Source organism: Corvus cornix, chromosome 2 (genome assembly GCF_000738735.6).
Source record: "Corvus cornix cornix isolate S_Up_H32 chromosome 2, ASM73873v5, whole genome shotgun sequence".
NCBI classification, from domain to species: domain Eukaryota; kingdom Metazoa; phylum Chordata; class Aves; order Passeriformes; family Corvidae; genus Corvus; species Corvus cornix.
In genome coordinates, this window is record NC_046333.1 from 57,086,316 (window position 1) to 57,101,854 (window position 15,539).

General features: G+C 38.5%; 1 protein-coding gene across 3 annotated transcripts in view; it reads right to left on the reverse strand.

The window, feature by feature from the left end:
• Positions 1-15,539, reverse strand: part of CDK14 (cyclin dependent kinase 14) — a 319,768-nt gene that overhangs the window by 303,723 nt on the left and 506 nt on the right. For all 3 annotated transcript variants that reach the window (XM_010399183.3, XM_010399186.3, XM_010399184.3), the window contains exon 2: positions 9,097-9,128. In XM_010399183.3, coding sequence (XP_010397485.1) covers positions 9,097-9,128 — 32 coding nt within the window. The remainder of the gene's footprint in view (positions 1-9,096; positions 9,129-15,539) is intronic.

Genomic DNA, 15,539 nt, shown 5'->3' on the forward strand with positions numbered 1-15,539 from the left:
AACACCAGCTTAAGAACAGGACAAATAGCATGAAGGCATACAGTGAATGTGTGTAATTACACTGAGACTAAGCTATAAATGAAAACAGGCACAAACAGGAAAGAAAAGGAGGAAATCAAAGAAGTACATCTGTGCCTACGTGCTAACCAACAGCTACAGGCACTGTATTTGAACTATGATGCAGCTTTTGTCACCATACTGGTTAAAAGGAAGTAGTTAAAATGAAACCAGAAATTGTTATAATAAGAGGATAAGTAATTACAAAAGATAAAGGAAAGGATGGACATATCATGGAGGGATATGGAGGGAAGGGACAGATGTGTGCACAGGTAGTTTAAAAAAAAATAAAATAAAATAAACCCCAAATAAAACAACCAAACTTAATAAAAGAACTTGCAAAAAAAGTAACAAGTGAATATCTTATTTCTGTCAGAAAGCAACTAACTGTTAATGGAGAGATAAAGATAAAAATAATTAATGATTAAGCTCTCTAAAAATTTCAACATGTTCTTCTAACAATACAGAAAGGAAAAATACTTAATCTGAGACAGTATTTAAGAAAAAAAACACAAGCCAAGATATGCATCCTCTGCACTACTTCTTACAACATACTTGGGATAACAAAAAGTCTTCCAGATCTCAAAGCTGAAGGGCATATCTGACCTAACTAATCACAGCAACTGACCTCAGACAAATTCCTTCAGTGTTGCATTTTCAAGACAGATGACAGAAAACAAGTCCAGGAACAGCACGAAGGCAGCCTCAGGTACAGTCCCAAGATCACCATGCCTGAGTCTCAATGTGCATCTCAGTGGAGAAAAAGGATGGTAAACTTCCATTAGAACGTGCTGAGCGTGATTGTGTATGATAATAATCCACTGGCAACAAGAAGTTTACCCTCCCTAAAAGAAATGGAAGATTCCTCAAACACATATGTATGGAAGAACATCTTTTTGTATACATGAGCTATCAAAGAAGTTCATGTGCAAAGAAAAGTCCTGCTGAGTACATGGCAATAAGAAAAATATTGTAAGCCACTGGATTTTCTGGGTTGGAACATCAGTGAATATCTTCCAAAGCTAGTAATGTTTTTATTTCTCAACACTGAAAAAGGTGAACACCTGGATTCTACAGAGAAACTTAATTCAAGTGAAATAACCTTACAGGGTTCCAAACACAATCAATTCCAGTTGTTACTTAGAATTGGTTATAATGCATTATGTGCTCTCTCAGAGGCCCTGCTTCCATCATTTATCAATAAGTTTTCAGCAGCATTCACACTTATTTTTAGTTATTAAATTACTGCCAATGTTTCATATTTAAATAACCTGTAATATTCAAGTTTGAATTTTTAAACTTGATAAGGAGAATTTCCATACCTGAAACGAACATAAGTAGTACTAGCAGGACCCTGACTCAACTGGCTTAGAAGTAGAAAAGTTTGCTGGAAGGGGAAAAAGAATATACAGAAGGAGAGGTGTAAGGTAATAACACTGTCTTTAAGCCTTAATATTATCAAAATGGCATTGTTTTGTGTACATTAAATCCCTTTTGTTTCAATAAGCTAGTCAGAGCCTGTAATCTCCTTTTTATTATGCCTTCCCAATAATTAACAAGAGGTGTCAATTGACTCAGAATTTTGATTACTGTGGATGGGATCCTGCAAATATATTGTTGTCAGTGATATTGTGACACACAGCAGATGAGGCAGCATACATGCAGAATTTCTCAGGAAAGCTAAAATGTAGACAGAGATAATTTTCATTTAGATCCTTTCATGAGAAGAAGATTTAGATATAGTCATATGTCTGTTTGTAGTGTGGCTTGGAAGAAAGAAAAAAAGAACAAAAGCAATAATGTCTAAGTACAAAGTAGATGGAAGAGACAGACCTATCAAGGAAGTGACACAATTATTTCTTGCCTCACCACCAGGAGATTGCCCACAAGGCCAAGAACAAGAAGCAATGGATCACATATATGAAATTTATAACTTTGTTACTCTATTTAATCTATCAGTAAATTACTATATCCTGTATGTCCCAAGAAAATAAACACCAGGATTTACATGTAAACATACTTCATCAAAATAATAATAGCTTACATTCAGACTCCACATTTCTGGAATGCATACACCCTTTCATCTGATGACAAGAAACATCCCAAAATACACATGCACAAGTGAGAGAACTAGGCCTGGAAATTCATTTTGCAGTGTTTCTCTGATAGCTAAAACACTTGTCTGCAGATCACAACAGAGCTATATACGTCAGCACTTTGGCCAAATCCTCAAAAGTCCCTGCTGCAGACATGGATTCAGACCAAGTTCTGCTCCTTTGCTCCATCCATTTTCAAAGAAAAGTTAAGCAAAGGACACAGGCATATTAACTAGTAACATGAACCCTTCTTCCCTCCAGTTTCTACAGAAGAAAAGGCAGAGAAGGGGGAAAGTAAGCAGGTTCACACTTGACTTAACAACTTTTCTTATGTCATGAAAATACCACACACTTTCTAAAAGGTAAAAGGATGCACTCTCACCAAACATGCCAGGCAGAAGAACACACAACTGAACATATCGATGGTTGGGGCAAAAATTCAAACCACTGCCACTCAACAGATTTAAGGGATGCATCAAGATTAAAGCTCTTTCTCAGCTACAAAAGAGGGCTCTCAAACTTTCATCTCCTAAAGACCAGGTCTATCCCCCAACATTAAGAACAATTCCTGTACTGAATGGGTGGAGTCACTGCCAAGTGAATCTCAAAACCTTCCACGTTGTCTCAGGTTCTACTTCAAAGCCTTGAAACTTACAAAACAAAGCAGCTATTTCATAGTCAGTTTTTCTTGGTGGCTTTCCTGCCACTTCTCAATTACTTACCAGCTTGCATTGTGGTCACCTAGACCTGGTTCTGAAGTGTCTCACATCTTCCAGGACCTGATTTATTTCCATGTGCAACATAGCACAAGGAAGTGACAGGAATCCCTGATCACCATATAAATATTAGTAATTCTCTGAGAAATTATGCAAGGTTGCCCCAGAGTTGGGCTTTTTTAAGCCACCAGAAGTTTCACAAACCAGCATTTTTACAGAACAATGCCACATCTGTCCCACAGAAGGCACATTTGTCCCACAGCTGATGCTACAAGAAGCTTTAGCAGAATGGCAGTATTTGCTGTCTTCCATTCAAGCCCTTAATTCTCAGACTCACCTGAAACACAATTGCTAATATTATCAATCTAGAGGAAACAATTATTCCCTTTAAGCAGATAAGAAAAACTTTATAAGACCTGAAATGCTGGCACTATTCTGCTACAAAAGCACACACACTAGCATCACACGCCAGTCCTAAGAACTAGCAACACAATTCAGGTTCGTGTTTTTTTGGAATGGCCTCAAAGAGACACAGCAGCAGAGACCAGTAAATCCATTGGGCAAGCTGATGTCTAAGCCACCTGCTGCTAGGGAACCACTGGACCAACACCAGATCCTCAGTAGTGTAAGAAAACAGTACTGGGGGGAAAAAAGAAATAGAATTGGGAGTGGTAGGAACCCAAACCATCTCCTGAGAAATCTCTGTAAGGTACAGGCTCATGAGACAACATCATCCCCACCCATCTTCCCTCCCAAAGGTGGCAGGCTGGAAAGATCTCTATCAGACCTGCTAACCTAAGAGGGTGGTCCTCCTGCAGGAGGCAGCAGATTACATTATTGAGCCTTTACCTCCCTCTTTTCACCAAAAAAATATTTGCCTGTGTCATGCGTCAAGTAACACTTCAAAAGCAGCAACTTCCAATACGGAGTTGTTATCTTCTGCTGGAATTATGTTTCCACTCATTTGCTTTGTGACAATACATCTGAACAGACATATTTTTCCAGGCACTTGAACCATCTCTGTACACATTTGGCAAAGTAACCTAACCACCAGATGAAGTTTTTCTGACCCAGTTCCCTGGTATTATTTAGAAAATGCTTTGACACCTATACTTCTGGGGTTTTTCTCCAAATTCTGGTTTAAGGATTTTTATCTTTCTGTCATACATGCATTTCTCTCTCAAGCTACTTACTATAAATAAAACTGAAAAAAAATGCAGAAAAGTTATTTAGTGTATTATGCACCTCCTGCATTATGGCATTCAAATGCCTCTTGTTCATGCTTTACAAAGCTTTAGTTTTTTCCAACTACACCCTTTCCTTTAACTGTTCAAAGTCAAAATAATCTCTACACAAAAGTTCTGGTTCTGAGATGGGTGTCCTTTAAACCAAGACATTTTTCAGGCCAACATCCCACAGAGGGAGTAGCCTTTTTATTTGGGGTGAGAGAGACTGTGAGAGTAAGCACATTACAGAATCAAGAAGTAACTTGGCAAAACTCCCTCCCCTTTCACACACTTCCACTTCAAACACACAGAAGTTGTTCCATGAGCAAAATAAATGAAATTTGGCTTTCTCAGAGCTGGAGACTCTAAACATAGTAAGGAGTAGATGAGTATTAAGGATTTTGCTGAAGTCAGAGTATTCATAACACCTCCAACCACATTCTCATATGCTCACAAGAACTTGCATTTCAGCTTTTCCATCAGAGCAGATTCTTATCTCTACCTTTCAGCCAGCTCACATGCTTTTCCACCAAGCATTCAGGCCTCTAGTGTCAGCCAGCTTCAAAGTACTGGGTGAAGTCAGACGGCATTATGCATGCAGCAGGCACAATCACAGTATCCTAATTTCCTAAGAAAGATGGCCTTAAAAAAAAAGGTGCTCTTGATATCAGGAAAAATTAACACTAAAATACAGATAAACAATAGCAATAAAACTCACTATAAGAAGCAATAATCAAAGCAATTCATGTTTATTTTGAGTCTGAAGATTATTTTCTTTTGATTTCATTGTGACATTGATATTAATTTATTTACTGTGCACACACATGAGTGAAGGTCTTAAAACATGATTTAAGTGCTCAGAGAAACGAACAACAGAAGGACAAGAACCAACAGCTTGCGACTGCTGACAATAATTTAGAAATAAATCACAATAGCAAGCAGCTAACCAAAGGAACAGGTTACCACCAGCCCTGAGATGAGTTTAGTCACAACATCAACACTGCCTGTTATTCCAACAAATATGCTACAATTCAGTCACTTCCTATTGGCCTTGATCACTTTGTCACGAAAAAGAAAATGGTTCCATCATTATAAGGCAGAGTGGACTTGTTACACCAAAGGTCCAAATATATCAAAACAATCCTGCACAGCTGGAAATTATTAATCTAAACTTTGACAAACTACTGAAGCACAAATAAAATGTTCACTCAAAGGACACTTATTTGTTTTTAGACTGCTCTTTTCATGTAGTACTGCTCCTCAGAGGTGTTTATTTTCTATCATGATATCCAATGTAGATAATCAGTGCTTTGCCTAAAACAACAAAACAGATGCTAACTGTGCCAGAACCTACACTCAGAGAGTGAAACTTAGGTTGCTTTGAAAAGGAGGGCAGCTTCTTTGGTGGTGGGGAGGATGTGTTTGGTTGGTTTTTGTTTTGATGTGATGTTTTGCAGGGAGGGAGGTGGTTTGCAGTTTGCCATTTTCAGAGAATAGATAAGGTACATTTCAAGACACAATGAGAAGGTGCCTTACTCATTCAAATAACTTTGAAAACAGACAAGAACAGCCCCTCCCCCATGATACTTCATGACAGAGGAAACCACTCCACAAACCACTGAAAACACTGAGAACTTTCCCACTGATTTCATCACATACTGACACAGGCCTATGTTTCAGTTCCCACAGTGTGACCAGTGTGACAAAAAGGAACAGGCTAAAGGTTAAAAAAGAAAAAACAAAACCATACGATTACTGCTTTGAATGAAAGACTATAGAAGAAGTGGTCTGTATGCACTCCTTTATTCACATGAGTCTCTGGAACTTCCTAAGATGTCACAACATCTTAGGAAGGTGAGCAGGCTGCCACTAAATCCATAAAATTGATTAATTCAGTGTTCTCATGGACCAAGGCAAAGGTCGGCATCATTTTTAGAAAAGTGGTTTTTTCATTCAAAATTTAATCAAAATAAATAAACTAAAGCAATATAAGAGCAGGAATAAAAAAGTGAGAAATCTTACAGTAGTCCTTCACACCACTGCAGTGCTCTGACCTTATGGGTAGGACTAAATACAGCAGTAAGATCCCTGAAACAATTCTACAAATAAAAGTATTTTCTGACATGCAACTTATTCACAGGATTCACTGCTCATGATTCTTTCCATCCTAATTTACTGGAGAGATTAATTTCATAAACCACAGAAAGCAATTATGTGGTACACTTGCCTGTCATGTCATGTCTGACATCTTAATTTTTAGTAAAAATTTTCTTCTCTTCAAAATTTTTTTCTCTTCAAAAGACAGACAACTTCCTTCAGTGCCATAGATTTTTCAGCTACTGCAAGCAACTAAAGCAGGTAGGATTAAGAGCCAGTGAACTGCTCAATTTACTCCCCTTGGTGCCTGAGAGACAAACAAGTACGCACCTCATGTAGCACCTACAATGCACAGAATAAGGTGATGACCTACTAGGCTGCAAATGCAGACCTTGCAGCTTTAGAAGGGCCATCTTCCTCTTCATGCCACTTTCTCTCCTCCATCAGTGATTTCAGATCCCTGCTGGCCAGCTTATGCTCCTGATGTTCTCGTCACAACTTGAAAGGCTAAAACATGAGTTCTCCTCCTCTCCCTGTCAAGAGCATAAAGACCCTCTGCAAGTCCATTGCTACTTGTTCAAGCACTGCTTCAGAGGTCAACCTTCCTCCAAGAAAGGGGAAACACAGGTTGAGAAGAGATACACAGCATCTGTCAGCAACATAAAAGAGTACCTTTGCACTAACCATACAAGGAGAATATGCTACTTGTTAAATGAAATTTCTGTTTCAATAGTTGACTATTTCAGTTTTCGTAGTAGGACACCCAAAGCTGACAGCTTTGGACAGCTTGGAAAACTACTTCCTCTCTCTTCTTATCTGATGTTTCCATCTGATATTCCCACTTATTGTCATCTTAACTTTCTTCATAACTGTTTCCCTGTTATATCAGTACTACATATACAAGCCAGAAGACTAGACCACTTTTTTTTTAATATCATGGTATGGTCTTAGTAGTGTTTTTCAGGATGGGCTTCTAAGACCAATATGTACACCCACTCCTCTGCTCAGAGATACTGTCTTCCTGAGGAGCCATTAAATCAGGTGCATTATTTTTATTAATGTCTGTTTCATCTTCTGAATTGAAGGATGTTTGAAAAGAAAGGAATTAAATTATACCTGGTACAGCTCATTCTCTGATTCACACTTTAGGCTACAAAATCGCCAAGAACTGTATAGAATTTGAAGAGATAATAAGGACAACATAAAATCTCAACACATTTTTCTTTCTTCTAAGAAATGACACCTAAAATTATGGAACCAATTGATGCAAATGTCACATCAAGCTCTTCCCTATTCACAGGAAATGGAAGAAAATACTTTTGTGTACCCTTCCCACTAGCCATCCCTTACTGCTTCTGTAGTAGCTCATATCAACAATCTGTCAGATTCCATTAAAAACATATTTGAAAGATTATTTTTCCCCCAACTGGCTTGAATTTAAATAAAAATTTGCTCAAGTTGTCTCCTGTTAAAGCAGAAAACGAGGTTTAAAGAAAAGAAATGCAACCTGCAGATAAGCAATCCTGGGGAAGGGAAGTGGACAGAAGAACTGCCATCTTCATATGACAATGCTGTTCAAGAGATTCTTTCAAATTCTGAGTCAAATTTAATACAAGGTATTACTGCTTACTGCGGAGGTTATAGCACAGATATACCACTGCAGCATTCAGCAAGAAATACTGAACAGAACCAGACCAGATTTGTAAAACAAGGATTCAGCGTTTACTAACCGTTTATCTGCGCTTTTTTCGCACAGGTGTAACCTTTAGGGAGGAATCAAGTTCTAGCAGTGTTACAAGAGAAATAAAATAGTCAGGACCACTGCATGATGCAACAGAGTTCCTGAAAAGATAGCCCGACCCATGACCTTCACTCCAGACCTGAGAGGGGTCAAGGTGAGTTACAGCTTTTGCAACACATCAGAAAATCACAAAACATTTATATTGTTACTGCTGTATTTGAGCATCAGTGTGATCTGTTTAGAAAGAGATGAAGTCTGATTTGATCCAGAATCCGGGACATTACATCATCATTTATTCATTCTAGAATCAGGCATTACACAATAGCTAGCTCACTCTATTCAGCCAAGAATTTAAGCTTAGAGCAGGCAATGAAGAAGAAATGCCAGAAGCGTAACATCAACACATCAAAATACTTCCATTTGCTTCTAGCTATGGTGGCAGAGGGAAGTACAAGGCAAGCATTGACTACAATATGACCAGTCATCACACCAAGGCCTGCACCTCCTCCTGCAGAAACTTGCTCTGTAGAATAACTTGCACTGACCTGGAACTCTCAAGCACAAATCATGAGCAGCATGTTTTACAAATTAACGTGCAAATCATATCACAGATAGGTCAAGACCCCAAACTGATTAGACTGAATAATCAAGTATCAGTTTTACCAATAGCATAGATGCTGGCTTTTTGCTGTTGGGTTGGGTTTCTTTTTAATTTCATAATAAGCATCTCTCTTGGTTGACATATTCAGCAAGAAGCCAATGTAGCAGCACTTTATATAAAGCATTCTCTCAGGAGTGATGTTTTTTCCCTGCCTGTTACAGTACAGGCCTACAGTTACAGGAATTATCATGGGCAAAGTTCTATAAAGTACTTTCCCTGTATGCAACATTTCTCAGCATTGAACAGTTTAAAATGGCCACTTTTTTTAAAACATTCAGTTGTACTATATTAAAAAAAAAAAAACCCTAAGCATTCCATTCAGACCCTTTGACTAACAAATTCTTCTGGTAGCTATTTAGAAAATGAAAATACGTTTGAGCAATATGCATGTATTAATACATATGCACATCATAACACTACTCTCTGTGGGTTTCTTTTAGCACCACTGAGAAATACTAAAGGCATACCTGGACTGTGTAAGGTACAAAGATATTTAACCTACCTCATCAAAGCTGCTATCTTCCTTCTTCAAGGCTTTAAAATAAAAAGAAAAAAGAAATTATTATCTATACTGAATTTCAATGAACACAAACCACCAGAAAAGAAGAAAAAAAAAAACAACAGAGCACCATTTTCCTGTTATAATAGGAAAGAACAGGCTGGCATGAATAACAATTTTATACTCAAAACCTGAATCTGTAAATGGAATGTAGAACTGCACAGAGAGTTTCCAAGAAAGTGAATTTACATATTTATGAAAAATATCCTCTCAGGTTAAAGAAAATAAGAGTTTGTAAGGATGGGTTTGGTTTTTTTATTTTAACTCCTAGTGAGTGTGAAAACCCTTTATGGAGAGCTTGACTGAACCTCAAAAAGGAAATAACAGACACTTAACCATGTATTCAGTTTGTCAAGTACTAACTCCTTATGAAATAGTATGCATTGTAGCATACTTTTTTCTTTTTTCTTTTTTTCTTTTATAGTTTTTAATATGACTTACACTAAAGCAGAAGAGATTTCTTTCTTACACTGTTAACAAGCAATTAATCAACAAACAAAGAGAAAAACAGTGCAGAAAATAGGTGACCTGGTAAATTAAGAAAATGAAGACACAAATAATTCTGCAGTTGTAGCAAAGTCGATGAAAAGTTTTCCTTTAGCATACTGGACATATTTATTGAAATGTGAAGAAAATTAATTTCTCCAAATCCACACTGAACTGTGTCAGTCCGAAGGTACGAGACTGGCTCCTTTTCTCAGCCAGACCCATGAGGGATTGCACTTTGTGGGCTGCACGCTGTGACCTGAAAGTGGTCTTTGTTTCCTTCTCTTGAAGAGCTAAAATTAGATAAACCATTGCATTGGTGGTTGCACTGTTTCTTTTCAGTTTAAATCACGAAGGTTTTCAATTTGAGGGAGGTCATCTGAACAACCATGCAGCTTGTGCAGTGCTGCCCCAGAAGGGTCCCTCTTCATCATTTAAGCAACGTAATGTTTCTTACACTCCTGCATATTTCTGCAGGAGATAAATATTTAAGCACCTAGCATGGTTGGGGATCTAGACTCCAGTAGCTCTTTTTCTCTTTTAGATGCTCCTTCTGCCTTCAAATCACTAGTAATTTCTAAACCTCTTCCAAATTCTGTCTTCAGGAGCAACTGTGTTATCAGCTTCAAAAACAAAAATAACACAACAACAAAACATAAAAACCCAAACAAACAAACGAAACAGAACAAACAAAAACAAAACAAATAGAAAAACCAACCCCCCCCAAAAACCCAAGAAACCAAAAAAACCCCACCAAAAAAACCACAAGAACAAAAACCAAACCAACCAACCAAAACAAAAAACAAAATAAAAACAAAAAAAAAAACCAAACAAAATGAACAAAACACAAAACAAAAACAACACCAAGACTGTAGAAGCTGTACCAGAGGTGGTACAGAGGCAGTACCACCTGTGCAAACAGTGCTGCACCTCCAGAACCTCCACCATGGGCAGCAAGGCACAAATCCCAGCTATCTTTGTACAGAAAAGCAGGGAAGGTCCAGCCTTCCTTTGCTTTTAAACTCCCATTTCTTTAGGACATGAAACATGGCTTTCCTCAAATCTTTGCAGCTCACTGCTCTACAGTTACTCATCTAGATTTCCTGCTCAGTGATAAAAACAATGAAACAAACCTTGGTGTTTTGCTGAGTAGATCTGAGGCACTCATTGTACGTTTTGATAGTTAAACATATTTTTACGGTTTTGAAGGGTGATCAAAACATTTTCACACTGCCAATCCCAAGTACTCAGAACTATGAGTCAGGAAAAGAGGGGGAAAGAGGGGGAAAGAGGGGGAAAGAGGGGGAAAGAGGGGGAAAGAGGGGGAAAGAGGGGGAAAGAGGGGGAAAGAGGGGGAAAGCTCTCAACCTGTGGAACACTTTTTAAGAACACACTTTTAATCTTCTCAATTACCATTCAGGTCACAATGACATACAAGCTATAAATTAGTAAATGACACACCTAGGCCATGCTGACAAGCTTTTCTCCCTTACCAAAACACAAGATTTTCACATGACCAGAACATTACAGGAATACCCAAACAGATAGCTAAACAAAATTCACAGTCTAACAGAACAAGAAGAAATGGGAATCTGTGGTCCACTGCATATATATGGCTTGTCTTTAGCTTCTACCTTTGACTAAAAAAGGACTTTTAAGAATCACCAAAAAAATATAAGAGTTCTGGCCACCCATTTAATGAAATTCTGCTTAGTAATAATATCACTCTCAACCCATTCACTACATAGCATCTCCAAAAGAAGACATCAAAGACGTTTTAAATATTTTTTTCTCCTCAATGCAATCCTTTCCTTTTTAAACTGTTAAAAAAAAGTTCTGCTGAACTTAAAAAAAAATAAACTGTTTACAAATGAACTTCTCATTATCTCAGGTATGTGAACTATGTGGATGTACATCAGAGGAGATTAGTGGAGATAACCTTTGCATCAGTGAGGAGCTAGTAACAAAGCCCAGGGATGCTCAGAAGGGCCACAGACTGCTCTCAGCACACTGTGATCAATCTCACCAATGTTTTCTCCCTTTCTTTCTTTCTTTCTTTCTTTCTTTCTTTCTTTCTTTCTTCCTTTCCTCCTTCCTTTCTTTGTAAGCTGGTGTTAGTTTTTGACTAAAGAAATTGCATAAGAAAACAGAAGTTAAATGGCATGAGCTGAAGAGATCTCAAATATGATTCTGGTACTATACGAACTTCAACAAATGCATAGCTAAGAACTATTCACATAACTAAAAGATCACTATTAATTTTATTAAATTATTCACTATTAATTTAATTACATAATTATCAAAGTGCAAAACTAAGAACCAAACCTAATAAAGGTTTAAATGCTAAATTAAACAATGACTCAACTGAATCTCTGAAAGTTGGTTAACATACAGTTATGGTGTGTTCATTTACATGGTCAATACAGTCTGTAAGCAAGGAAACCAAATTTTTAAACTAATATGGATGATCGTATAAAAATGGACAGGCTGGCAGAAACTTATGAATGAAAAGAATTATGTATGTTTTTCAGATTCTTAGCAATATAAGTTCTTTATTATGAGATAACTTTTAAGAGGGACACTCCTTGAAACACCAGAAAATTTCTGCCAGGAGAAAGGGCACCTAAGTTGCAAAGATAGCTCATTTCTCTAGAACTGGAAGCATGTAATTTCTACAGCAAAGAGCCACCCTGTAGCACCACGGGCCACACACATTTCCTCCAGCACTCCACAGTGCTGTATCATCCTCTGCCAGATTTGCACATAATGGCACAAAGCGAATGCTCAGGAAAAGGCTCACTGAATGGGCAATTTCACACATCACATTTTTCAACTCAGCAAAATAAACATTTTCAGTACTAGATACTCTGAGAGTTACAGGACTGAGCACAGTTTTGCGTGATGAGGCAGATCTTCATCACCCTCTTCCAGGAAAACCAGTGGCTGCAAAGCATCAGTTCACAGTTAAGAAAATGGGTCAAGTCTACTTGAGGCTGCTGTTAGTACCCTTTGGGCCTCTGCTGTGCCCCAGGAATAACTACACTGGTTTTGTCTAGAGGTGGTGGGGAAATAGCTTCAAACGTTACCTAACATATTTCAGTACACTGCAAAAAAAAAAAAAATCTTATAAATTAATTGCAGATATAACTTCTCAAATTGAGACAATTATTTGGTGGGGAGAAGAGGGTCTGAAAGACAGTTCATTGAGTGCTAACCTGCAAGCTCTAACAAAAAAAGCTCTCTGCCAATGACAATCAGGATACATTCCCACCACTCTTAGCCAAGAGGCTAATATAAACTTGGCTATCGAAATCTGGTTTCAAAGTTTGAGGTCTTGCAGTATTGAGAGAATTGCATTTGGTAGATGGAATACTGCCAACACTGGGGGAAGGTGTAGCAGTACTTTATCATTTCAAGAATGATCATCAGATCTTCCCTACTGCAACACATGAAGGTTTGATTTTAATGACTAATTATTTGATGCAAACACCATAGTACTCTTGCATTATTTATATGACTATGCTCAGGATACCATGTCATGTACTTAAACCTATGAAAACACAGAAATTGCAGCAGAACATAGAAAGTTAATACATCATCATTGATTTATAGAATCACAGAATGGTTTGGGTTGGAAGAGACCTTAAAGATCATCCCTACCGCCCTGTCAAGGGCAGGGACAACTTCCACTAGACCAAGTGGCTCAAAGCCCCATCCATCCTAGCCTTTGCCACTGTCAGGAATTTATTATTTATAATGAATCACAACTGAACAGAAGACCGACAAAATTATAGATTAAATATGTATTAAATTTGTAATTTGCTAACCATTCCAAGCAACCAGCTCTTACAAAAAGAGCTTTAAAACCCTGATGTCAAATACCCAGAAAGACTTTTTCCAATGAGGTTTTGGTTTTCCCTCCTTCACTTCAGTATAAGAGTTAAGGACAGCACATGTTTTAACCAAGGATTTCCTGGTATGCAAGTTTAGGGTTTCTTTGCTTGGGCTTATCTGTGGCTCTGGTATCAGGGAGTGGACTATGTCCAAACCTCATACAGATAAATTAGAAGGTTTTTTGCTCAAAGTGCAGTTACCAGAATGATGATCAATATATTTGAGCATCTGAAGATTGAACAAACTTGCTGGTAGCAGCTGTGTTTTAATCACAAATCAACCACAGCAAACAAACACACCGCATACCAAACCACACTCCTACACTTCTGTGCTTATGCACATAGAACTGGAGGAGCTTTTAGACATAAAAATCCGTGTATCTAAAACCAGGCCAGAGCTCTCAAGGAAACTAAAAGCTTGTTTAATTTGTGCAAAATGACAAAAAGAGATGATCACCCAACCGAGCCAACTAAAACATGCAGAAATTACCAGCCAGAGGGGCCATGATCCCTCAAGGGCATTAACAGTCACTGTTACAACAAAGTAACTGTCACTGTTACAACAAAGCAGCATCCTCATTCAAAACATTTTCTTTGTTAATGACTTCCACCATTAGTAAAACCCTTTCACAGTTCTGTGGAAGAGTGTCTCTCTATGTATACATGTACAGAGACATAAAACAGACCAAACACCTGACTGCTTTGGTTTTTTCTTCTAATCAAAGAAACTTAAATGTATTTTACAAGTTTAAGACTGATGATAGGTAAAAGCTGTTTTCATATGGGGACAGAGATTTGTAACAGTGACTTGATATTTGTTTCACAACTGTAACTTTGCATTTACCCTTGAAACTCTTCTGGTTTTCAAGTAAGAATGAGCTTTTCTCAGTTTTTTTCTTCCTGGAGCAGGACAATAAAAAAAAATTCAAATGCAATCATACATTTAAAAGCTTGCAGGCCTTTAAAGTTAAAGGTGGTACGCTGAATGCATACACAGCGTGTGAAAAATTAAAATGCCCAAATATGCCAGCACATCTCCTAGGTAGGGTTATTGGGGGAGAACCAAATGCCACAGCTCCTGTCTGTGGCACAGGCACTTCACATCCTCTCACTGGGACAAAGCAGCTCTGAGAGTTGACCCATGCCTGCCAGCCAGATGGGCTGTAAGGGAAGGCATCCCAATGGGACAAGACATGAGTAAGGACTGTGGAAGGGCCCATACAGAAGGTCTGCAAGGACAGGGGCTGCTGCATCTGCTCTCGTGTGTCACAGGACTAACTCCAGCTGCTCTGTCCCACCAGCTTGGGGATAACTCACAACTCCTCTGAGGTACCTTCTCTCCCTGCTCAGCTGCGTGTTGATGATGTCAGTAGGAATTAATGCTTTAAACAGTGAATTAAGCAATACAGTGTGCCAAAGACTATGAGAAACACCAGTCAGAGCAGACCAAAACTCTTTGGCATTGTTCTCAATAACAAATTCAACTGCAAAATAAACTGGTGTCAAAACCAAACACGGTGTGGTGGCACCGGGAGGTAATACGCTTGGCAGTGGCATTCAGATGACGCTACCTCAGGATGCTTTGTGTCAGTGACAGAGTGACAAGACTTCCCAGCAGATGACAGATAGACTTCTTTTGTCTGGCCCCCTAAATCACTGGGCCACTGTTACCTGCTTCAGCATCTCACACCACAACTAAAAACAACCTGCAGCCCCTACAAAAAATAAATTACCAGACCTGCAAAATTAAAATAAACTATTGCTTTCTGTCGAGGTTTCTCTTTCGCAATGGGGACACGTGAGCCAACTATCATTTACAGTTTGTTCTTCCCAGCCGATTTTGGGCTAACTCCATCACAGACACATGCAGCACTGCTAGGGCTTCCACAGTTGTTTATTTCCCGAGCTTTCTTCCCAAGAAACGTTTTTCGGGGACGGTGTCGGCGCGGGTGTTTCCAGCCTGGCAGCGCTGAGCTCACGCACCCCGTCCCCTCCCTGCCGGGACCC